The 25279-nt window shown below is 40.4% G+C and overlaps 2 protein-coding genes across 3 annotated transcripts in view; one reads left to right on the top strand and one right to left on the bottom strand.

Annotated features, from left to right (window-relative positions):
• Positions 1 to 688: 688 nt before the first annotated feature.
• On the bottom strand, positions 689 to 10173 carry twf1a (twinfilin actin-binding protein 1a). The gene is made up of 9 exons (XM_028584759.1): positions 10038 to 10173; positions 8584 to 8664; positions 8221 to 8399; positions 6363 to 6458; positions 5050 to 5154; positions 2781 to 2906; positions 2104 to 2254; positions 1840 to 1961; positions 689 to 945 (listed from the first exon to the last, which is right to left on the bottom strand). Exons 1-9 carry the CDS (start codon positions 10060 to 10062, stop codon positions 778 to 780), a joined length of 1053 nt encoding a protein of 350 aa, XP_028440560.1. The 5' UTR covers positions 10063 to 10173; the 3' UTR covers positions 689 to 777.
• Positions 10174 to 11787: 1614 nt separating this feature from the next.
• tmem117 (transmembrane protein 117) overlaps positions 11788 to 25279 on the top strand; it is a 54181-nt gene continuing 40689 nt past the window's right edge. The window contains exons 1-3 of one of the 2 annotated variants that reach the window (XM_028585149.1): positions 11788 to 12161; positions 13273 to 13360; positions 13887 to 14191. In XM_028585149.1, the coding sequence (XP_028440950.1) occupies positions 13912 to 14191 (280 nt within the window). In that variant the 5' untranslated portion in view covers positions 11788 to 12161; positions 13273 to 13360; positions 13887 to 13911. The remainder of the gene's footprint in view (positions 12162 to 13272; positions 13361 to 13886; positions 14192 to 25279) is intronic. The other variant, XM_028585148.1, reaches the window with a different exon arrangement.

Genomic DNA, 25279 nt, shown 5'->3' with positions numbered 1-25279 from the left:
TAGCTTCCTCTTAGTGAAATCTGAGATGTATTGATGTAATATTTCTGGAAGCCCCTGTTCTTTCCACTGTGATCCTCACCGACACAGACAATCACCAGAACAGACCGGACTGTTTCTTAATCATAGAGCATCACACAGCTACAATTATGTACATTTACAGCACTTGCATAGAAAAATAAGTTTCTCAGCAGATGATTTTTCATGTAAACCACAGTTATATCAAAAAAGAAGTCAATTTTCCAATATAAAATGCACTGTTAAAATAAATCAATAAACACAAGTGGGATATCTTTTCTGCTTTGGAGCACCTCATTGTGCAAACAGTAGGAGACAAATGTTCAACACAGACACAACAAATTAATTGACACAGACTTAAGGAATGCAAGTTAGGAATTCGAGCATGTGAACTCAAAATGGGGGGGGATTTTATCATATTGGCGCAAGTTCACATTAGTCACACTAACATCTTTAAATTCTTAGAGCTGGCAACAATGGAAAAACCTCAAGCTTGACTTTGATAGGGCCTCTTTGAATCATGCTGAAATAAATTTGACTGTACTAACATACATAGATATGGTTCCATTTGGCAAGCTACAAATGGAAATTCTGAAGTGTGTCATTGCTCAGTTGTCCATGGCGTGCATAGTTGGGTCTCTGGGGAACTTTGTGGGAATTTGAAGCTGTTGTCTTATTCTTTTAAACAAGCGTGTCAAATATGATTTCCCCCCCCCCACCACGTGCTCGGGGTGGAGGTGGTGGTCGGGTGCTGAGGTCTGTTTAATCTTCCTCCTCTCCCTCTGCGGGGGGTCGGGTGATGCGGCGGTAACCCCTCTTCCCAGCAGGGCCTTTGGGCTTGGCGAAGGCCTGCTTGTGTGCATGCTGCTTGGGATGCACCTCCTCGTACAGGAAATCACCAGTCAATTCATCACCATTGTCAATCTCCAACTGGTAAACAGACAGACAAAAAATATGACAAAATTATCAAAATAATCTATCGTTGCAGCTCTAGATCAAACTAGAGTTATAAAGTGTTAGACTCTTGATAAATAATACCGAATGATGTTACTTCTGTATTTAAACCTTAATGGGTGCCTACTTATTCCATATTTTGATGAAATTCTCAAGATCTAATATTGAAGTTTTCAGGGGCTTAAAGTTTGTGAAAAAAAATGATCAAGATGTGTATGCTGTTGACCACAGTCTTTTATCATGATAGGTAGTTTCTCACCTTTTTCTTTTTTTTTTAAAGATACATTTTTTATTAATTTTTTCATTTCAAATAACAGAACAGACAAACACGCTTGAACAAGAACAACCCCCCCGCCTTGTGGTCTCAAGGAAAAGAAAGAAAAAATAAACCAAAACAGAAATCACACCTTGCCTAATCCCTCTCCTCTAATTGTTGTGGTGTTGAGGTCATTAGGGCTGATACTTGTGCTGCTGCGTTTTTCCATAGGTCAATAGTCGATGACTTGGTTTTGTTAATCCTTGCTGTAGACAGCTCCAGCATAACTATGTCTAGGAAATACGCCAACCACTGTTTTATACAAAGCGAGTTGGGGGGGGGGAGCCAGCGCTGAGCTATCATTTTCTTGGTCACGGTTGAGCCGGCTAACCAAACTTTCTTTTGTCTCCCAAGCAGGTGGAATTTAGAGTCGTCATTAAGTAATAAAACAATCGGGTCAGTAGGAATTCGACATCCTATCACATCAGATATTATTGATGTTGTTTTATTCCAAAACTCATGCACCTGTTCACACTCCCAGACCATGTGTAAGCAAGTTCCAGTTTGTTCAGGTTGACAGAACGTGCAATAGGGAGTGGGAATGACTTTCTCACCTTTTTCTCAATCTCAATCTGGAGATTGTTTTCCACCATGTCGACCAAGGGATTTTTGCAGCTAGAATACAGCATCCTCTCTCGGATGCTACAATTGTACCCGGGCATAGAGTAAATGAAGACTGCAAAGGTAAAAAAAATAAAATAGGACAATGAGGTGAGTGGACACAAAGTACCATTCAGGGCAACACAAAAAAAAACAGCTGTATAGAAATAATAGGGTGTGTGTCAACTGTTCATAGCAACTTGTGAGAATCCATTCACCTGTGGACTCTAAATAGTCGCCTTCATGGGAATGTTTGTAGAGGAAGAAGTGGTAGCGTGCTGATTCTTTAGGGATTCTCATTGGCAGGTCTTTAACCTCTGTTGGCTCAGTGTTGCACAACCGTATCAGCTCCTGTGAAGCGTCTACTTCCTGTTGACAAAGGAAATTAAATATGACTCTCAAGGTTGGTGGCGTGCGTTTGTGCCGAGGAAGTTCCTGCTTTGAATTCCAGACCAATTCCAGAAAATGGACGGAACGGACAGTGAATAACAACACATCTCCCCTCTCTCTCAGGTGTCAGAGTTTACTCCTACTGCTGTAGGAGTAAACCTTCACTGGATAAATAGGACAAAACATGCAGCTGTCTTGGGAAGCTTTTAGAATAACAGACAAAAAGGGGAACGGAGACAAAGCAGCAACAGTGTCACAATTATTCCTTTGTACTTTGCACTGATCTGGTCTTGTGACATGAGCCCTTTGAATTTCAATCAGAGGAACAAAAGGCTATTTGGGCAAAATGAGTAACTAATTGTGTCGGTCTGTAAACAACTTCTGACCAAAAATACTCTACTATCCCTCCAAACAATAATGAAAGACACAAGAATTGATTTGCTTATTCAAATTATTGATCCTGCAAAGTCTCCTACTCACTCATGATTTGCTCTTAGGAACTCACCAGTTGTACGTAATTGATTCTTTTGTCCCTAAAGCGTTCAAGTGCTGCAACAGCGTCTTTGTGAATAGGGAAGGCCACTCCCTGCAGAGTCTGCTGCTTGGTATCCACGCTGATATCCGTCTGCACCTGAACACACACACACACACGTACACGTTTTTATTAACAGGCGCATTTATGCAGAAGCTACTGAAGCTATAATGGGAACCTGTGGCATACTATCATGTACAGTATATGTGGCTTCTAACATGTTTTTGACTTTATAGCCCCGTTTTGACCTGTCCACATTTTTATAGCAGTGAGAACGGGAATGTGTCCTGGGCCACATTAAAGACCGCCTACTCAACTGTGACTCTGTGACAAGTACTCATTCAAAGTATTTCAGAAACCACTGAGAGTGAATCGAGTGTTTGGATGTTATTATCATACTGTGATGTGTTGCTGTGTTTTTTTTTTCCGTTGTCTTAATTAGCAGTAACTAAACACGACTCCTATAAATGGACATGAAACTAGAAATAAAGCAGATATAAAAACTAAACTAACCACAGAGATTCAGTTAGAATTAAGTTACAAACCTACTGAAAGCTGAACACACAGAGACTTTTAAAAACACTCTGGTCTTTAAATTCAATCATATGAGGGGACAAAATCAATGTTTCCACTCATGATAATGACTTGTGGATAGGTGAAATAAAATAAACATTCTTCAGTCTAGTCATCAGAAAGTAGAAAGTGCAACAAGCAGCTTGAACGCTGGAGCGTAATGATTACATGAGGTGCTTGTATCGGCAGTGACAAGGCACCTCCGTGGAATCACACAGAAAACTGGAAATGCTGGGGGGGGATTACACAGATGGATTGCATCTATTTTTAGAGCCTTGTTCCCACAAAATGAAATGCCGTGCAAACATGATTGAGCCTCCGATGTAGCTACCTCGCATACCAAAAAGGATTGTGGGTCTTTTATCCATCTGCTTAGTAAAAGTCAGGCAGTCTCCAAGGCACAGCAGCGATAAATATTTCTAAGCCTCTTTTTCATCTAGGCGGTACAGATTAATGGAATATTATCTTCCTTCAACAGCTGGTCGAGTGGGACGAGCACAAACCTCACTTCCCATTTGCTCTGCTGTTTTTAACTGACCATACTTTGGAGACGGAGTGCACTACACAAAGCACTTCCATTTATGGTAAGAAAGACAGTTCTTGTTTGTGCAGCAGGCTGGAAGAGCAGCACTTAGAATAGGTAGTTTCTTAATGAAGAAGAACAGTTTATCTGGGTTACAGTTTCAGAAAGGTTGAAAAGTTAAACTTCAGATGGTGGTAGTGGGGGGGTTATACTTTGTGTCTGGTGGAGTCCATCTGGCACCCTAAAGCCCTGCAGTGTAAACACTGCTGGCGTCATAAGCAGCGGGCAATGGATATCATATTACAGTATTTCTTCATCTTATCACTGCAAACAACAAAGGCAAAGCACAACGATACAGCTCAACTGTGCTTTATGCAAAATCACTGCCAAGTAATCAAAGCTACAGCGCATTCACATTCGCATGAAGCTCTCCCAACATGGAAATAAGATATTTAATCACCCTTAAAGAGCACTTCTTTAATCACTTTGTTGCTCAGGCTGAATCCCTATAAACAAGATTTTTCTATGGAGTTATGGGTGTGTTTTGTCCAAGTCTAATATATTCATCTCTGCCAACATCCTGCTGTCCTAATGCATCAGCATCTTTGCAGTGTCGATACTGCCGGGCAAGCATATGCACACTTGTACTGCTGCTGACCTTGTGGTGTTTGGAAGGATGGAAGGCACATTGCTGGCCTTCACTGATACTCTACACTGTTTCTGGTGGGATTTCCATCTCACACACACGAGATGTGATTAAGAGGAATACTGCTGTAAGCTGAGGTAAGCTACCCCCCCCCCACACACACACACGCACACACACACACACACACTAAAGCCTTACGTGAAAGGACGATGTAGCGTCATCCCTTTCAGAACTAAAAAAGAGAACAAGCCTAATCCACACCCACTTCAAAACAGACGCAAGCCATGCAACTTGTCAACATGCGGTGGTATCTGCGTACACAAGCATAGTGAAGGGCTGTGTTTCCTCTATTATGGTCTCAAATGGAAACCAAGAAATAAAATCCAAATGTCCTGTCTGTCTGTCTGTCTCTGTGTGTGTGTGTGTGTGTGTGTGTGTGTGTGTGTGTGTGTGTGTGTGTGTGTGTGTGTGTGTGTGTGTGTGTGTGTGTGTGCGTGCACCTCATTTAGTTTAATCTGTCTCAGTTCCTCCTCTGCAGCAGTGAGGGGCAGTGGAGCAGCCTGCGAGGTCAGATATTTCCTGTATCCACTGAGAGTCATTTCATCCTGGCGGGGCAAAAAAACCGCATAATCACACACATCATAGGGCCGGTCAATATATCGATATTATATCGATATCGTGAGATGAGATGAGACTAGATATTGTCTTATAATAATCGTAATATCGTGATATGACATAAGTGTCTTTTCCTGGTTGTAAAGGCTGCATTACAGTAAAGTGATGTCATGTTCTGAACTCACCAGACTGTTGTAACTGTTCTATAGTTCAAATTTGATCCTTGCTCCAAGCAAGCTGCTGACTCCTTTTGGATTGGCCTCTTTTATTTAAGATATTTTTATTTATTTAAATGGGCACCTTATGGAGCTTTGATTTAAAAAAAAAAAAAAAAAAAAAAAAAAAAAAAAGGTACTCCTGTTGTTATACAGTATTTATGTTTACATTATATTGTTATTTGTTTAACAGCTGAGCATTTAATCATGAACAAGGTGAAGAAACCTGTTTTATATTTATTCATTTGATTTTGCAACTGTTCACTGGAATAGCCGGTTTCTATGAAACTACTTGTGACATGTCATATTTGGCTTTGACTGAACTGCTCTCACTTTGCGGAAAGAAATATTGGGATATATATCGTATATCGATATTCAGCCAAAATATATCGGGATATGACTTTTGGTCCATATCGCCCAGCCCTAACACATCATACAGCAATATTTACTGACTCACTAATACATCAATGCTCATATCATCATACAATGATGCTACACCCTGTTACGCCCTGCAGTGCCCTGCTACACCCTGTAATGCCCTGCAGTGCCCTGCTACACCATGAACTAATATTTCTAGTCATAATTCTATTATCTTTATTGTGACTGTTATTGCCACTGTTCATCACACCCCCAACCGGCACCGTCAGACACCCCCTACCAAGAGCCTGGGTCTGTCCGAGGTTTCTCCCTAAAGGAAGTTTTTCCTCACCACTGTCACACTAAATCCTTGCTCTTGGGGGAATTATTGGAATGGTTGGGTCTTTGTAAATTATAGTGTGGTCTAGACCTACTCTATCTGTAAAGTGCCTTGAGATAACTCTTGAAAGTCAATTGAAAATTGAATTGAACGTCATTGCTCATGTCTGTTGCCATAAACGTGTAAGACTGAAGCTTAACTTGTTTTAGTTAGGCTTCTGAAGCTTTGGGACTGAAGCTTGTGGTCATAAAAAGAGCTTTTCACATCAATTCAAGTGTTGACCAACCTTTGTGGTACCAAAAATCTCATCCTTGATGATCCCACCTCCAAACTCTTTCTTCAGTGTGGCTCTGGTAGCAGCATATAACATTTTATGTCGCACCTGTTGAGAATGAAGACAATTTTGTATTATTATTCTTTATATTAGGTGTCATTCGTTTTGTCAATAGGTTACATGGTTGTAGGGCTGGGCATCATGCAAAATCTTTCAATGCCAGTTCCTTAACAATACTTTTTTCGATACCATATGTTTAAAAATCCATTTCAACATCAACAAAAATACATTAAACACAAAACTTTTATTTTCCAGCTTAATTGTGAATCAAAAGTTATCACAATTTAAAAAAATCTGGTAACACTTCTCACTCAAAGTAACATTAATAAAACTGGTTGTGCTTTTTGATAGGGTTGCACCAGTCCGATACTAATTTTAAAATTAACAAAAAAAGAGAAACCTTTTTGCCAAAACACAAACATATTATAAATAATAAAGAAATAAATAAATGACATTGTGTACAGGCTAACAAAACTGCAGAGCCGACGTAGTTTACTCCGTCTGCACCTCTGCGCGTATGTGTGTATGTGTGCGTGTGTTGGTCGGAGCTCCGCTCTCTGTCAATATGCAGAGAGGACAAATAAGCTTGCGCTTACGAAATCAGAAGTTTTTGGAACCGAAATTTGCCTGCATGTGTGAAAACAGCTTTATCTCGCGCATCCAACACTGCATGCCTAATCAAAAATGAAATGACAAATGAAAACACACTAGACCAGAGATCTTCAACGGGGGGTCCTCAGAGTCTTAATGTTTTAATGTGTTAACATGAATCCAACATATTATTAGCAAACACAAATCCCCACTGATGATAGGCTTACTGGCCTATAGGTAAGGTAGCCACTAAGATAGCCATCCACAGATACACTTCATCCTGAGGATTCACTGTGCCACATGTATGTTTAACATTAAAACATGATGTATACAATCATGCAAACAATTATTATTGTAATATCTTTGTATTTTATGCAAAAAAGGTATGTATAAAGGCTTTAGGTCGCCCCACATGTTATTGTAGGCCCAGTTTAATATGCAACCTAATTTTATACAATATATGTAGTAGGGGGTCCCTGCTCCGTCTCTCTTTTAGTTAAGGGGTCCTTAGTTTAAAAAACAATGAAAACCCCTGCACTAGACCAATTCAGTCAAGACAGCAGCATGCACTGGTTGTGAAAGGATTTTGCAACTTGCAGGCAAGCCTCAACCTGAAGCACAGTGCTTTGAGCAGGAAAAGCGCAGGAATGTTAAGCTCAGTTATGGCTGTCAGAAAGTGAATTTGAGTTCACTTCAACCATGCAGTTAGACTGGCACAAATATCCTGTATGGCACTTTATTTTGGCACTGATCTAGCCTTGCAACATTCCTTTTTCTACTGCTACAGAAGCAACATTTGTAGGTCTGCTTGTCATGGCTATTTTGAATAGCAGTGACTCTATCCGACAAGTGGTTCAAAAAGTTTTAATGGAATCAAATGACAATGACTAAGGTGACGTTGTATGGGTCAGGAACACGGCAAATGCAAAACACACATTTGCATGACAATGAAAGAACACTGCAAGATAAGCCTACATCACCTAAACTTAAATTTTAAGTCAGAGATGGGATGTTATTTGGAAAGCACCATAATCGACCCATGTTTAGAGGTCTGTTAGGATATAATGAATGCACTGTTTTACACATTCATCCAGTTTTTCAAAAAGCAAACAAAGAATTGCTGCCTAGATGTGGTAACCCCACCGAACTGATCCTTAAAGCAGAGGAGGATAAATGCTGTGCAGAATGGAAAGCTCATCATTAAAGAGGGTTTTCTTACTGTAGAGTGGTCAGGTGACCAGGCCAGGAAGACCCACTCGTAGCCCTGGTTGTTAGTGGAGTCCAGCCGGTACAGAATATAGCAGGGCACGTCATCCTCGAGGAGGGGCAGCACTAAGGAATCATACTCCTGGTCCCACTTCTTTGATGCTTTCCTGGTGGGACCCATAGTCAGCTGCTCTGGAAAGCAGATGGGTGCAACAACAATTTCAGCAGTGCATGGATTTGTTATGCTGTGCATGGAAATATCATGTTGACATTCTTCATGTCAGCCTTCGTAGAAGTTTGGGTAGAAGTATGAGTTAAGCGTTTTCTTGGCAGAAGGAGATGTAAACAAACTCTAGGACTCTGGGACACTGCTTACCACCCTCAAGGATGACCTTTAAGACCCGATATTGGTCTCCGCTCCTGGCACTGGCAAAGACATCCTTCACATCATTACCCGCTGCAAAAAAAGACAGAGAAGGGGTCAGTCTCCTACTGTTGGAAACAGATGCTTGCTTGACAATAACACATTCTTGCTAACATGGCCATTTTGAGCCCCTAAAAGCTTTGTGAATCTCACTAACCTGTGAAAACAATCAGATGGTAGACATTATACAGAGAAAAGAGAAGAATCTTCTTATATGGCTTTGTTAAGATATACTTCAAGCTTCCCTTATATTGTGTCTTTAAATAGACTTTGAATCAAGAACAACATTTTCGAAACTCTTCGGTCCTATAACTGGGCAGCAAGAAACCATGAAAAAGTTCTTGTTGGGTTTCGCTCAGGTACACTTCAGGAGTACAGATGTGACTGAATGCTGGCCACCTTTGACCCCAAACCCAGGCTCAATAAAACAGGTCTCTAAAAGAACAGTTTCCTATAACACAGACAGGGAGGTAAATAGTTAATATACCATTTATATATAAACAGGGGTTTGTCCTTTCAAGCACAGGAATTCACTTAGATTGTTCGCCATTTCTACATGTATTAGTCTAGTCAGCTATAGACATGTTTGTGTAAATGGAAGCAGTTTTACTAGGAAAAGACCCAGTAGGCTCTGCACAAATGTAAACATAAGCTTATGAGTTTTGAAGGATATAAAAACTTTAGTCTGCTATAGACTAACTTGACTGATTTTGACAGGGTACAAAACCAAACAATAACCAATGTTTAACGGTGGCATTGGGTTAGAAGAGGCATTTATAATGGCTTAATCTCCCTGTCTAATTATTAACTCACATCATTTGCACGTTGTTTTACCTCAAGACAGACTGTAAACATTTCGGCGGTGCTGCTGCCATATATAACAGGACGTCACGCCCTGCTGAAAGCCATTTTTTATAATAACACAGTGCAGGTAATACCAGTGTGCTATTCATGTGTTTATGGTAAAACCGGCCGGCCCGCCCGGTCGATCCACCAGGCCAGCAGTTTGTTTAAATGAAGGCGTCGCCCATCTATTTAGAAGGCTAAACTAACGTCAGAGGATTTAAGCTTTATGCTGAGAAGCTAATGGCATAAAAGGCGTTTGCACTATTGTGAAAAAAACATGGAATAGCCGTGATTTATGTGACTCATAAACCGGCTAAAACCCTCAGGGATTATGTCTCCTAGTCCTAAAAGTGCCCAAACAGGGCACCGCTGATCACTCACACACATATACACATACACACCACGTTAGCTCAAAGCTAGCTAGGAGTGGCTAGCTAACTTGACACTAGCTTCTCATTGCAATGAATTGTTGCAGGTACTCAAAGCTCGCCCGAGAATCACACACTCGCACAGCAAAATATACAAGGACAGAGACATTGAAAGCAGAGAAATGCATCTACCTTGAATGCCCGTTTGATGTGACATTGTGTCTTTCGTCGGATAAAGGGCTGATGCAGCTGTTGAGACGAAACCAGGGCAGAGAAGCAGGAAGTGGACTACATCGACAAAACCCGCCCCAAGTCTTTCGTCATCAACATCAAACTCAAATGACATAGCTAGCTAGTCCAACAATCACGTTTAACTTTTTTATACATATTTTATAATTTCTTAATACTATATTTTTTAAATATTTAAACATGTTGTGCATTGCAATGATACATAATTAAAATGCCAGTGCAGAGGAAGTATTCATTTCCTTTTCATAAGTAAAATTATTAATATCACGATGAAAAAAACTCAACTTAAGCAAAAACAGCTAAATGTAAAATATTATGCAGCGGAATTACCTATGTAAGAGTGGTTTTATTATATGTTATTGGATTATACATTGAATTGCTTAAGCAGCATTTTAATGTTGTAGCCAATGCATGGTCTAGGAGGGGCCCTTAGTAAAGGAGGGGCCAATTTGAAATGTTTAGTACACCTTTGGGTTGTTTAATCTGTATTGCATCATATTCGATACTCATCGTTTGTTTTGTATGTAAAATCGGAATCTGCAAAGTAATATAGTCAGTGAAGGCAGTTTTACTTTAATCATGGGACATTAATGATGACACTATTGGGTATTTAAATTAGGTTACAAAAATTAAACAATATTATAAATAATTGTGGGCAAAGCAGCTGTTATTTCTTTTGTTTTTCCGTTTTGATTTAGGCCTCTATTCTGTGGTAACAGGGAGACTTCCGCCTCTGATGGCAGATCTTATTTGGCGTGGCCTTAATACATCATGGATGTATTAAAAGAACACAGCGTGACATCCTGTAACATCTGGAAGCCACCGCCCGGGCTTCCTGTCTCTGCTCTCGGGCCCTCCTACTTCACGTTAAATAAATAAATAAATAAATAGATTTTACAGCAGCAAAATCATCCTGTCACCAGAGGGAATCTTAGCTCTGTGTCATAGCAGACACAACTGGAGCCACACCGGAAACAATGGGAACCCGTCTTCAAATTAAGGGTGTGTAGGCTATTGTGTCACTTCAAACGAAGACTATTTGGTCCAAGTCAGGATCCCTTAGGCAAACTTGTGATTTGTGATATTGGGTTATATAGGCTACATAATTGACTTGACTTGACTGCAGCTAAAACTGGCATTTAAGCATGCACAGCACAGTTTAAATGATATAAATTATATGTTGAAATACGTCCAAGCTATCTGATATATGTGTTTTGATGGAGTCTTGTCAGACAAATATTACTTATTAGATGTCAAAGAATATCTAATTTGAGAAAGAAAGAAGCTGACATGACTGTATTGTGTATTTAAATGGATAAATAAATAAATATATTTTTAAAGAGACATATGTCAATGTACTAATGCCAATTTCAGTTAAATGGCAAACCAAAACAACAATCAAACCCTGAAGGTGTGTGGAGCATTCATTTATGAAAGGAATTTCAACATTTTAAAACAACATTCCTCCTACAAACAATATACAGGAAATAATCCAAACAGCAGCACATTGAATACAATAAAAAGCATCAAACAACCAGTACATTCCTCAGTTGAATATTTAGTCCCGCATTGTCAGACCTATCTTCAGTCCACAGTGCTGTGGAGTAAGAATATTTACTGACAAATCATTTGTATTCACGTTTTATTTTGAAAGATCTGAGCGGAAGTTGTATCTTTTGTACTGGCTCTGACTTGACACTGGTGAACGAGTTGGCTACATTGCGTTGCACGGATGCTATGCGTGCTGAGTGTGGACCCAGCTATCTCTATCAACTCTAGCGGCGGCGTCCCATCAACAGCCTAAAAAAACTGCACCGTCCGGCGGGAACCGGCTGAGCTAGCCCGCCCGGCGCGTGGACAGTCCAGCACAATGGCAGAGGATTTGGGGGGTGCCTCTGTATACCAACAACAGGTCGCATGGATAATCCCTCCCCAACCCTTCCGTGTCATCTCGTGTTTTGGGATGATCCGAGCGCCGCTGTCGGCTTGATGTGGCCGGAGAGCCGTGCGGGAGCGGTGCTACTCCTCCTGCCTGTGGACTAATAAGAGGAAAACGGCGTGGAGCAGGTGCGTTCATGATGGTGATATTCTGCACATGCACATACCGAGGTACAGGCAGGTAACGTTAGGGCTTTGCCCGAATTTCGGCCGTGCCAGATGTCGCTGGCTGCATCGACATTAAAGTTGTGTAATCACATGATTCCAGTCAAGCTTGTGTTATCTCCGAGATAACGTGGGGTCGGCGATGTGACATTTGGCGTCATCACTGTTGTGACCCTTTTATACGGTCCGTGGTTGTGACATTAGAGAGGATGTGTGTGAACTTGCTCTTAACACATAGACCATTCAGGAATTGACAGATCTGGCACGACGAGTGTGTGTTTCTTGGAGCACATAGATACTGTTTAATATTGGGTCAGTCCAAGTGTAATTGTTATGCTTTAGACTAGAGGACAGCCATGGGGGTTTAGAGGATGTAGGCTACCATGAGCATGATGATGATGATGATGATGATGATGATGATATCACAAATCTTGCTAATTCAACTGTAGTCTACATTGCAATTCCATCATGCCATATGTCATTATATACTGTATATCCCAGGTTGATGAGTTTCCATGTTGGTCCTTTGGGTGTGTCCTATTCCATGCATGTCAGGGACTCTCCTGCCAGAAGGGACTGGCCTCAAACTAGGAGCATGCCCCCTGTCTCACCCACTCCTCTTAATGTTTAGAATGGGATACAGAAAGAAAAACTAAATAAACATTTTACCAGGATGATTAAGTGATTCCACCTCTATTAGTGGAATCCCTATCTTAGCACCACCCAAGGTGGCACATACAAGACAAACGTGATGTAAGTGAAATCGAATAGCCACATGGTTGTTTCACTTTGGCAGCTCTATTTCTGAAGCGGTTACATCATCCCAAATTCCCACTGTGGATTATTTTAGGAAATCGTGTCAAAGCAGGGATCTGGTTTGGGAACTTCAGTCCAGCAGCGTCAGACCAGTCGCAGGGGGCTACAGTGAGGGAGTTCAGAGTGGAGTTCATGGGTAAATGAATGTAGATGGCTTTAAAAATAGAGAGGGGTGGACTGTCGGGAAGTTACTAAAGCGCTGCCGCTGGTTGGCAGGTGTTCCAAAGCATCAGTGTAATGCTGCCACAATTTTTTTAAGGGGAGCACAGAGCAGACCGGCTGAGAGGATAAGCCTTTCAAAAGCCAGCACTTTACAGCTAAGCGCTTCAAGATTCTACCTTATCCAGGTATGACGCTTAACACCTCAACCTGTTTTAGTGACTGATGCAGAATTTAGTCTCTAAAGCTTAAACCTCTTGTTTTGTTCAGCTTCTTGTTAAATTGTGAGCTCCGTTAACACGTTCACTTTTCAACAGTTTAACCTGTTTTCATTCATTCACTGATTCTTTTACGGTGTTTGGCATCAACAGCCAGACGGATCAAGACCTCTATGTCGTGTTTGTGTGATAATCTTAGAGTTGGTGGGAAAGCCTGTCTTTGGGCTAAGAAATCGCCATGCTGGTGCATTATTGGCACTGGTGCTGATCGGAGTTGTCCGAATGTAGCATAATCCCAATCTGTACCAAACCTCAGTTATATTCCTACCACTAATCTTAGTCGGAGAGATGTTTTGACTCTAATCTGCCCTGCTGATTTGAGTGTAATATAATCTGACTGAAAGAAGCATTCTCTCTCTCTCTCTCTCTCTCTCTCTCTCTCTCTCTCTCTCTCTCTCTCTCTCTCTCTCTCTCTCTCTGACTCCCTGACTCCCAGGAGTGGCTGGGGGGCTGGCAGCAGGATGGAAATAGGTGCCTGTTTTCGTTACTATTTCCAGCACCCATGGTCGCGTCTCCTCGTGGCGTACCTCGTCACCTTCTTTAACTTCCTCATCTTCGCAGAGGACCCCATCTCTCACAGTCAGACAGAGGCCCATATGATTGTGGTGGGCAACTGCTTCTCCTTCCTGTTCAACAAGTACCGAGGCCTTGGGTGGAACATCCTGAAAGTAATATGCTGGATACTGGCCATTATCACTGGCATGTTAGCCGGGAAGTTTATATTCCACCGCCAGCTCTTTGGTAAGTCATGCGCACAATAATGCAGTGGAATGTGCAGAGTAATGGCTCTACTTCGGGAGGGAACCTTCCATTTGAGTTGTTTAGTTGTTGTGGCTGTTCACCAGTGAAAAGCACCATACACTCATACTCCACTTTTTGCATAGTTGTTCTCATGTCTTTACAGTCAGCTCTCATCTTTGTATCTATGCTCCTGCACCCATCCTTTCACGTGAAAGTCTTTTCTGCCTTTCTTCTCACCTATCATCCGATCTGGGTCAAACTGTATTTGCAAATTGTTTCTGCTTTTATTACACTCTGGTTCAAAACCTCCAAAACCTATAATTAATTAAAATATTTAATTTAAAAAGAAAAGCAAAAAATGGGAACCAGTTTGTTATTTTTGCTTAAAAATGACCTAAAAAGACGTAATCAACTAATCGTTTCAGCTCTAGGTTTAAGAAGATTAGTGAGGCTACTGCAAGGTTTAAACAATTATAGGAAACGTGTACACAGTCAATAATGTACATAAGATATTTATGTGACCTGTTGCTGCTGAATAGATGTATTACACATATCAATGCATTACACATATTTGTATGTGAAAAGCGTTTGAAACGTCTTACCGTATAGTATAATTCCTACTTTGTTTTATGGACTATTCTTCCTGCTTGTATCTGATCAGTGGTTCTTTACCTTTTTTGGCTTGTAACCCATTATCAAGATGCATGACCTACTCAAACCCACTCTCCCGTTGTAGGCTGTATATGCAGAGTGAACAAAAAAACAAACATAACAAGTTTCAATCTATTGTTTATTTTAGAGAGGAGGCGTAGACATGAGAAATGATTTTGTGTCTAACAATAAAATAAATGAAATGATAGGCACTAATGAATATGTAGTGTAATATATATATATATATATATATATATATATATATATATATATATATATATATATATATATATATATATATCAATGCATTACACATATTTGTATGTGAAAATATATATATATATATATAATCTCTATCACAACCACACAATAGATATTTTCCATGGCAGACATTTTGACCTGTCACAGCAGGAAAAGCATTGGTGTAAATAACAACATTAAAAGACAACTCCACCATTTAGCATTGCACTTCTGTAACATTGTCAGACTAAGGATAGAGAGTTTATAAAAAAAAGGATCAAAATCAATTCAGCAGAAACCGAGACATCATCTTTTTTTCCTGTCAAAATCTGCCACCTACAATACCCACAATGCAAGTAAATCACCAACAGTCGGAGACTCGGATATGTTATTCTAGTAACAGGTAGGTAGGTAATGTAAACTCTAGCCATCAGTCTAGACATCACCTGAGGTAACTCCCTCTAGAGCCACAAAAGACTCTACACCACTTTTTTTTAAAGATGCAGATACCTGTCCTGTGAACAGACTTTGATGTGTAAAACCACTAGAGTTCCAATTTAATAATGCTGTTTAGGTCAGTTTCAGTGTCCCAGTATTGTGCACGCTCACACATTGGGCTGGCTTACAGGGACACTTAAATGGAACAAAGCCATCATTTATGATATTAGTTCCACCTGCGTGCTGCACATCACTGCTGACTTTGTTTCATTTAATGCTGCGTTCCAGGCAACCCGTAACTTGTGTTTTCACAACCTCCTACCCGTCAAAGTGCCCTGGAGCGGCAGTCAAACCCGTAACTTACTACTCGTGAACTCGTACCAGATCGTTGTACTCCCAGTTACAGTTTTTGACATCTCACACACGCATTTGTGCACTTTGTGACCTTGTCTGTGAAAAGCGCTGTACAAATACATTTTACTTACTTACTTACTTACGCATTAACAACAATGTCGACCCCTGTTGATGCTGTACAGACGCCGGTGATTAAGAAAGTGAGAAATAGAAATAAATATACATAAATAGGCAACGTAAAGTAATTCCGCACATTGTAATCAAAACAGTACACATACAATTGTGTACTACTACAGGTTATGTTTATTAAATGAAGCCCAAAATATGTCGCCAACTAGAAATCGCTAGTATCAGCTAGCGCTAGCTAACGTCAACGTTAGGTAGCCGCTAGCCATAGATATAACGTTGCCTGGAACGCTACCAAGTCATGAGTCGTAACTTACGGTCTAAAAACTGTGTCTGGAACGCAGCATACACTACCGGTCAAAAGTTTGGGGTCACTTAGAAATTTCCATTCCACTCCATTCCAGACACAATACCTGCTGAGATCAGTTGTATTGTTTTTTTTAACCAGGGCAGCAGTTTTCAGATTACATTATTTGCTTACATAATTGCAAAAGGGTTCTCGACTGTTGTAGAAAGAAGTGGCTGAAGAAACACTTGAAATTCATGCTTTTTGGTCTAAACGTCATACCCAAATTAAAAGTGGTACAGCTCCCATATACTTTGACACTCAGGGGTGTGCCTGATATCATTGGAAAGGTGATTGATGTGGGTTTGTTTGTGTATTTGAGAAGTGTTGTATTTTGTAGTTTTTGGCTTTTTTATTTGCACTTTTCAAATAGAAATAAAAAAACGCACAGACATATTTGTAGAAAAGAATTCATATAAAATCCATTTTTGAGTCTTTTAGCTTCTGAATTTTTTTCTGTAGTAAGCTGAGACGTGGCTAATGCTGTGTTGTCTGACACCTGTCAGATGTGTTTACAGCAGTGTATTTTAATAATTTTACAGATTTAAAACTTGGACAGAAATAAAAAATCTCCATTCTAGCCTCTGTAACTCTGTGTCAGTAAGGCCTAGAATCACCCTGACACAACTTGAGTGTTTCCTTTCCAATGATATCAGGCACACCCCTAAGTGTCAAAGTATATGGGAGATGTACCACTTTTAATTTGGGTATGACGTTTAGACCAAAAAGCATGGAATTTCAAGCATTTCTTCAGCCACTTCTGTCTACAACAGTCGAGAACCATTTTGCAATTATGTAAGCACATAATGTAATCTGAAAACTGCTGCCCTGATTAAAAAAAACAATGCAACTGATCTCTGCTGGTATTCTGTCTGGAATGGAAATTTCTAAGTGACCCCAAACTTTTGACCGGTAGTGTAAGTGTCCCGGTAAGCTATGCCAGTGAGCAAGCATGCATACTAGCAGGACTCAAATGTGTGTTTTCATGCTGTCACCAAGCCTCTGCAAACATATTTTAAAGTAGGGCTGGGTGACACGGCCAAAGTCTTTTATCCCGATATATAGGGCTGGGTATCGTCAATGATTTTACGAATCTATTTGATTCCGATTCACAAGGTCCCAAATTGATTTTATTCCCGATTTTATTTTAGAGTTGGTATCAATTAGGTTAGGAACATTTCAGTTACAAAACCAATTTAGCTTGGATAATGTACTTTTTATTCAATATGAACACAATAAAGTGCAGCGCTACAGACTCTACAGGTGTATTGAGTGACATTTCTTTCAGATATGTTGAGGTGACAATGGTTTTTTCCTCACCAAAATGTAGCCTAACTTTGGTCGTTTCATATCTCGATAACGATACATATCACAATATATAACATGTTTTCTGGTAATTCAATAAAGAAATAGTCCATATGAAATAACCACATGGTAAAGCCTATTTCTTTTCATTTTATTATTCTATCACAATAGAAACAATATAGAAAAAATATATACGATAGACATTTTTATATTGCTTTTGCTCAGTCCTATTTTAAAGTCAGTCCTCATGTGGCTCACTTCCTCCAACTCTCATACCTTGATGCATTTCCCACCTGATGCATACTTTCTCACCTCTTCTCTTACAATCTGAACCTTTTCTCTCATCTCAAAGCTTGACTTTTTCTATTTCACTCTCCTCTCATAAGGCTGTGACTCCTATCTCATCATCTCATTTGTTTAAACTGTGCAGCCCTTTGCAGTGCTTCCTATTCAACTCACACATTTAATTTCCCAGTCACTTTACAACTCACTTAGGCCCGGATATTATGGCCACCCTGGCTTATCTTTTTGGGATGAACCGTTATGACTATAATTGGAGGGCCCAGAGGGAGTGAGAGAGGGTGGGGGGGTAGTACTCTGACTACTTTCGTGATCATCTTCTCTGAGTATAAATAGAAAGCCAAGAGTGCATGATGACATGATACTTCCTGCAAATACAGAATACTCTCTAAGAGGGGGAATTGAAAATGGCTTTGATGACTGTGGATCTGATAATACCAGCTTTTCTGTCTTCTTAAATTGCAATCTTTTCATTGAATGTAGTGTTTCCTTACTTATAAATTATCTAAGTTCCTTTGAGTTAGGACCCCACATGGGGTTACTTGATGTTGTATACATAAAGGGTCCTTGGGGATTATTAAGACTGAGGTAGAGAAATGAATTTGGTATACTATTAATACAAATTGGGCAAAGAATACAATATATAATTATTTCATTATACACAATTTGGAGCTTTCCCATACAAAATAATGTGACATTGAAATTCTCACGACCTACATTGCTAGCGTCATAAGAATTTGGGTTCCCTAAAAATGGGCACACCAGCCAGACAAGGCTGAGAAACACTTAATATATGATGTCAATAAATACAAATTCTTTGGGTTGGTTTACCCAATTTACAAAAGAAAATCTCACTTACCTACAATGTTATCTATCCATGCAGATAGTTTTGGTTTGATATTTTGGGAAATACGCTTTCTTGGTGAGAGTTATATGAGAAGATTGATACTACTCTCTCTGTTAAATATAAAGCTAGAATCAGGATATGGTTAGCTTAGCTTAGCATAAAGACTTGAAGCGGGGGGGGGGGGGAGAAAGCCTCGCTACTGCCCTCCGCCTACCAGCACCTCTTAAATTTTGCAGTGGGTTTCACCTAGATGTATGACATTTGGTATATGTATGTATGTATGTATGTATGTATCATGATTCATGTTCATACTTGTATAAAAGCCTCTTGGAGCCATACCCTAAACAGGAAGTCAGCCATTTTGAATAAAGAAAAAAAAAACTTAAACGTACTCCTACAGATTTAACACGATTGACTTTAAAATTGGTCTGTACAATCTAAAGACCTAAAAACGGCGTGGGCATGGCAAGGCGTCAAATTTTCATGTAACGCTGCGAAACAGGAAGTGGTTTGTATCTGCACACGAGGGCCTGTTCATCGCTACTTGCAGCTTTAATAACACATTGTATCTTGTTTCTTGTTTTTTTTATCTGTACCTAAACAGAAATGTAAACATGACAAAGTTTGATGTTAAGGGAGTTAGGTGCGGTGACTTTGTCGAGTTACCGCTGGTTACCTGACAACCCTTTAGTGACGTCAGGAGGACTAACCAAAGTCTCTGCTACTCTAGATAATCCACAGAGCATGTTGTGAACAATTTTCATAAGGGCTACTTCTTCAGTAGAAAGTAATTCAGATGAAAAGTTTTCATAGTGAGCTATGTGGATGATCCAAAGTAACTGGGACACTGTTTCTGGTAAGACAAATGAATGTGCAGAAAACTCTGACACCAATAATTCAAAAACCCCCCAAAAATAAAACCACAGCTAGCTGCATGACACATTACCAGTAGAGCTTTGTGAGTAATGCTTTTTTTTGTGATTTAGGTGTTTCTGACCCTTTAAATCTTTTTTATCTGTATTTGTGTGCATCATTTAAATGTCATGTAGCAAGAACAGAACACTTTTTTTTCAGTCAATACTGTGCAAGCTGGAGAACCTTTATGTATTGCTCCACCAGCATTTTCTCATTTGCTTGACTTATAATGGTAATGGTGCTTCATCACATCATCGTTCTCAGTGAGGTTTTACACTAAGGCTCAGTGTATCTGGATCAAGGTCTATACACTTATATTGGCTTGAGGGTACAGAGGACAGAAGAGTGCAGCTCATCCTGCGGCCAGGTACGGCTAATGTGCTTCAACAAGCCTCCAAACAGATGGTTTGTGTTTCTGTGTGTGGGTGTTTGGGAGTGTGAAGAGAGTGGTGATGTTTTGTGTGTGTTTGCATGTGTGAATTTGTGTGATTGTATACATGTGAGTGAACAGGTCCGTGTGTGTGCGTGTGTGTGTTTGTAGGACAGATGCATTGAATCCGTGGTAGAGAGGGAAAGAGATTGTTGAGAGTTGGAGAGGCGAGATGTGTCCTGCACAACATTTCAGTAAAGCAGTTATGTAATCACAACCCAGGTGAGGCATACAGTAAGAGCTGTGCTATAGCACCAGGCCCACTGCAAAGTTTATTATCTATTATAGATCTGTCACACAGGCCCACGTGGCCCACCTACTGCACACCATGATGTCTCTACTTAAAGGAGAATTCCGGCCAATTTTTACGTTAATCTTGATCGCTATAAATATGTGAGTACAGTGAATATAAAAAAAAAGAAGCCAAATCTTGCGGTCAACACTGAGCTGCAGTATGTCTACGAGCTTCCACTCAGCTAAAACGGCAGTTGTCGGGGCATTAAATGTCTGTGCAACATGAACAGGGCCCTTACATGACAACAAGATGCGTTTTCAACTCAGACATTGTTTAAATTCACCTACCCTGTCTCTATCCTGCCGGTAGCTAGCTCGCCCTGCCAGCTGCTAGCTGCCGTGTGTTCAGCCAGTTCTGTGTGTATTTGTAGCTCATCCATTTTGTGTGTGATCGATCTGGTGTTGGTGAGTAGGAGGCTTGGCAGTGACATAGTAGTTACATAGTCACTGATATGGTCTTAACCACTATAGTGCTCAATTACCTATTTTTAAGGGGGAATAAACTTCAAGTTTTCCTCGTGAAGGCATGACCTGTCCTCTGGAGGAGGACATAGCCACAACAGCGGGCGCTGGGTGGATTGTTGTGGGCAGCAGGGGGCGACGAAAGCGGGGAGAAAGCAGAAGCAAGGATGCCGGTCAGGCCTGCTAGCCCGGCTAAGGGAACTACCACACAGATCGCCACTGCCAAGCCTCCTACTCACCAACACCAGATCAATCGCACACAAAATGGATGAGCTACAAATACACACAGAACTGGCTGAACACACGGCAGCTAGCAGCTAGCAGGGCGAGCTAGCTACTATCGCTGTCCTCGACTAAAGAAATTCTTAGTCGACTAACACTTATACAATTTTGTCGACTAATCGATTAGTTGATTTAATTGACAGAGCTGTGCGCTTTGAGAGGTGGTTAAGACTAGAAAAGCACAATATAAATGTAGTTAATTAACCATCTGTAAAACTGAGTTTCTCCACAATTAATCCTGCAAAAGCACCACTTTAAATCTTGTGTTTACCATAAATGTGCTCAGAAGTTTCTTGGAAATGAGTAATTAAGCATGAATAAGCATGAAAAATGACTAATCGACTAAAGAAATCTTAGTCGACTAAGACCAAAACGACCGATTAGTCGACTAATCGAAGGTGGCAGCCCTACTAGCTACCGGCAGGATAGAGACAGGGTAGGTGAATTTAAACAATGTCTGAGTTGAAAACGCATCCTGTTGTCACTTAAGGGCCCTGTTCATGTTGCACAGACATTTTAATTGCATTTTGTGTCTGTTAAGAGGCACAAAGGCACTCTAAAACTTGTCACGACAACTGCCGTTTTAGCTAAGTGGAAGCTCGTAGATGTAGCTGCAGCAACTCTGTGTTGACCGCACCGATTCGGCTCATTTTTTTTTCTATCAACTGTACTCTCGTATTTATAGTGATCAAGATTAATGTAAAAATTGGCCGGAATTCTCCTTTAAGCCCTGCAGGTCTCTGTCCACTATCTCTTCTGCTTTTCTGATATGTAGGCATGCAGTGGGAACACTTCTGAATAGAAACACGGTCCATGCAAAGGTTTCAGTACTGAAAAAAGCACTTTGGAATCATAATCTGTGACTGTTGAAAATGTTTGTTACTGTCAAGTTTTTTTTTTTTTTTTTTTTTTTTTTCTGATGCCATTTTACAAATATGATACCTCACATTACTGGAGTCATATTCACGCTCATTCTGTTTGCAGCTCTGCTAACCTTCAAATCAATTTGTCCCAACCCTGGAAACAGACATTGTTTTTGAAAGCTGACACATCGCCTGCATCATATATCATTTATCATGGCCTAGAAAACATTCAGCAGTGAATACACCACCTCCTCCCTCTAGCGATTTAGTGTTTTCTTTTTTTCCCCGTATTTGGCACAATATATTATTTACCCCCTTAGAAACCCACACAAATCCAGTTGTCGCGTAACAGTTTCTTCGCAATCCTTTTATTTAGTTATGTTTTTCAGTCATGTTGCTATTTAGGCAGAGGTGCAAATTAATGTTCGACAAAGAATAGCTTGTGACAGATTATGTGGTTTAAGATTTCAATTGAGGTAAGGAACAACCTTTACTGTTTCATTCAGCCACTCAAGGCTATGTTTGCTCTCTAATGGAGTTAGCGGGAGCCAGGAGTTCTGGTAATTCAGAGGAAGACTGGCTGTCATTACGCATTTGTATTCAATCTTAGGTTATAGGGTTTGTGAGCTGTCTATTTCGTTTTTTGTTTGTTTGCGTTTAGCCATAGAGTCACCTTTTTTAAATTTTAAGACTGATACTCCTTTGGGCCAAACATGTTCAAGGGCTTTTCTGTAATTTTAAGCAATATTTCACTTAAAAAGGATTATTAAAAATGTAATTCACTCTGTTACTTTTAGTGGAAGTGCAGTTACATGGGAATCCCCTAAAAAGGCCCTTTTTTGTTTTTTACGCAGATGGCATACGAATGTAAAAGTTCTTTGGCTAGAATAGTAGACCCATTAGGCTTAAATCAACAGTCTAAGAGTCTAAAAGTGAGGCTGTAAGACAACTCAATACTTTAAAACACAAGCGCTCTCACACACACGCACACACAAAGATCAGACAGACTCAAAGAATAAAAAATAGAGGTGGATTATGAGACAAATTTTGAAAAAGTGATTGATTTAAGTTGGCAGATGTCAATCTGTTCCATAGTCTAGGGGAAGTGACAGAAAAGGATGTTTAAAACTTGACTGACAACATCCATGAGAACAACAAAATAAGAGCGCTAACAGGTCAAATGATGTGTAGACAGAAGATATGAAATCAATTGACATTCAAGACATTCAAAGCTATATCTAACCTACTTATTCGTGTTCTTGCAGAGAGTTAGATTAGAAGATCGATACCACCATATGTTGAAAGTGGTATCGATCTGCTTATCTAACTCTCGGCAAGAAAATGAATATGTGTGTCCCCCAATATGTCAAACTATTCCTTTAAAAACAAACACTGGATTGTTGGAATTATGAAGCATGAAATCTTTGTTTGTTTTTTTGGCCAGTAATTTTTTTTGCCTTTCATCTTGTTATGAAAGAAACTTGAATTGATCAATCAGGTTGTCAAAATAAAACAGATGTAGGGCCCTATCTTGCACCCAGCGCAACTGACTTGTGTACACCAACGCATGTATCGACGCACAGCGGACTTTTCCCTCCACAGAAGCACGTCGGTAAATTAGGGAATAAATTTGCGCTCCCGGGGGCAGTTCAGCGAAAAGAGCAGGCGTGTTTAGGCGCAAACGCTCCCTGGTGCTATTTTGCAGTTTCAGAAAACAATTCCGCCACTGACCAGGAGAAACCTGGTTTAGGGCCCTATTTTAACGATCTGAAACGCAAGTATGAAACACAAAACACAAGTAGCTTTGTGTTGCTATTATAACGGCGGGATAGCATCCCGGACAGCTCCTGCTGGCGTGCGCCAGGCAAATCCGCCGTCATAATAGCAATCCGCCATGGAACAAGCGCACCTGCTCTTAAAGGGAATGTGAGATGACGCTCTGATTGGTTATTTTCACGTTACGCCCAAACAACACCTAGCTACTTCAGACCAACCCATTTAAGATTTGCGTCGGGCGCAAGAGTCATTTATCCCGCCGTTATAATGGCAACAGCGCCGGAGATCCGCCCACAAAGCTACTTGCATTTTGTGTTTCATACTTGCGTTTCAGATCGTTAAAATAGGGCCTGTAGTGTTAAACTACATACTATTTATAAAAACTGCCTCATACATAACTGTTTGTCTTTCTGCATGATACGGCACCATATCACCACAGCACTAAGGCTCCATGGGCCTACCCTCACAGTAAATGACAATCTTACTGCCCATCTCCATAATTGGAAAAGTGAAACCGCTTCTCATTTCTTTCTCAGGCTGTCTCAGCCCTTAGATTAGCATAATATATAAACCTATCTCTCTCTAAGGCCTTGCCCCTTCTAAAAGGTAAATTAAAAGGTAATTTTAAGTCACGTGGAGCGCCGTCCTAACCGGATTAGACCCTCCTTTGCATCTTATTACATACTCTTACATTCAATCAAACGCTGACCGCTCGTGTGTGTGTGTGTGTGTGTGTGTGTGTGTGTGTGTGTGTGTGTGTGTGTGTGTGTGTGTGTGTGTGTGTGTGTGTGTGTGTGTGTGTGTGTGTGTGTGTGTGTGTGTGTGTGTGTGTGTGTGTGTGTGTGTGTGTGTGTGTGTGTGTGTGTGTGTGTGTGTGTGTGAATTTGTGATATGTCATTGGTTGCTCTGTTGGAGTGTCTCTTGTCCCCTTTCCCTGATCTTGATGAGCGTAGCCTGCAGGTTGCCATCTGGGTTCTGTCATATGTTGTTACTGTACCACGCAAAGGCTGAGATGGCCTCTGTGCAGCAATGTGTGGCTGCGGGTCATTTCTATGTGTGTGGAGTGTGGAGGAGTGGATTGGTGGGTGGCAGGATTTGTGTGTGTGTGTGTGTGTGTGTGTGTGTGTGTGTGTGTGTGTGTGTGTGTGTGTGTGTGTGTGTCACTGCAGGGTATATGTGTGTGTTGCTGATGAGAGTGAATTTATGTTTCTGCGTCTATTTATACTAGTGACAAAACAATTCGTCATAATTCATTATCAGGGAATTATTCAACAAGGATTATGATAATAGTTAAATCGTTTAAGCCATTTATCAAGCAAAAATGACAAAAATGTGCTATTACAGCTTCTCTGTTTCTGTTTTATATCATTGCAAATTGAATATGTTCTGGTTTAGGAGGCAAAAACCTCAGGCTTTAGGAACTGTGAGCTACGTTTTAAGCTATTTTCTGACATTTTAT

The sequence above is a fragment of the Perca flavescens genome, chromosome 8 (genome assembly GCF_004354835.1).
Source record: "Perca flavescens isolate YP-PL-M2 chromosome 8, PFLA_1.0, whole genome shotgun sequence".
In the NCBI taxonomy this organism is placed as follows: domain Eukaryota; kingdom Metazoa; phylum Chordata; class Actinopteri; order Perciformes; family Percidae; genus Perca; species Perca flavescens.
The sequence above is the reverse complement of the archived record's forward strand: the minus strand, read 5'-3'. Positions and strand labels throughout refer to the sequence as shown.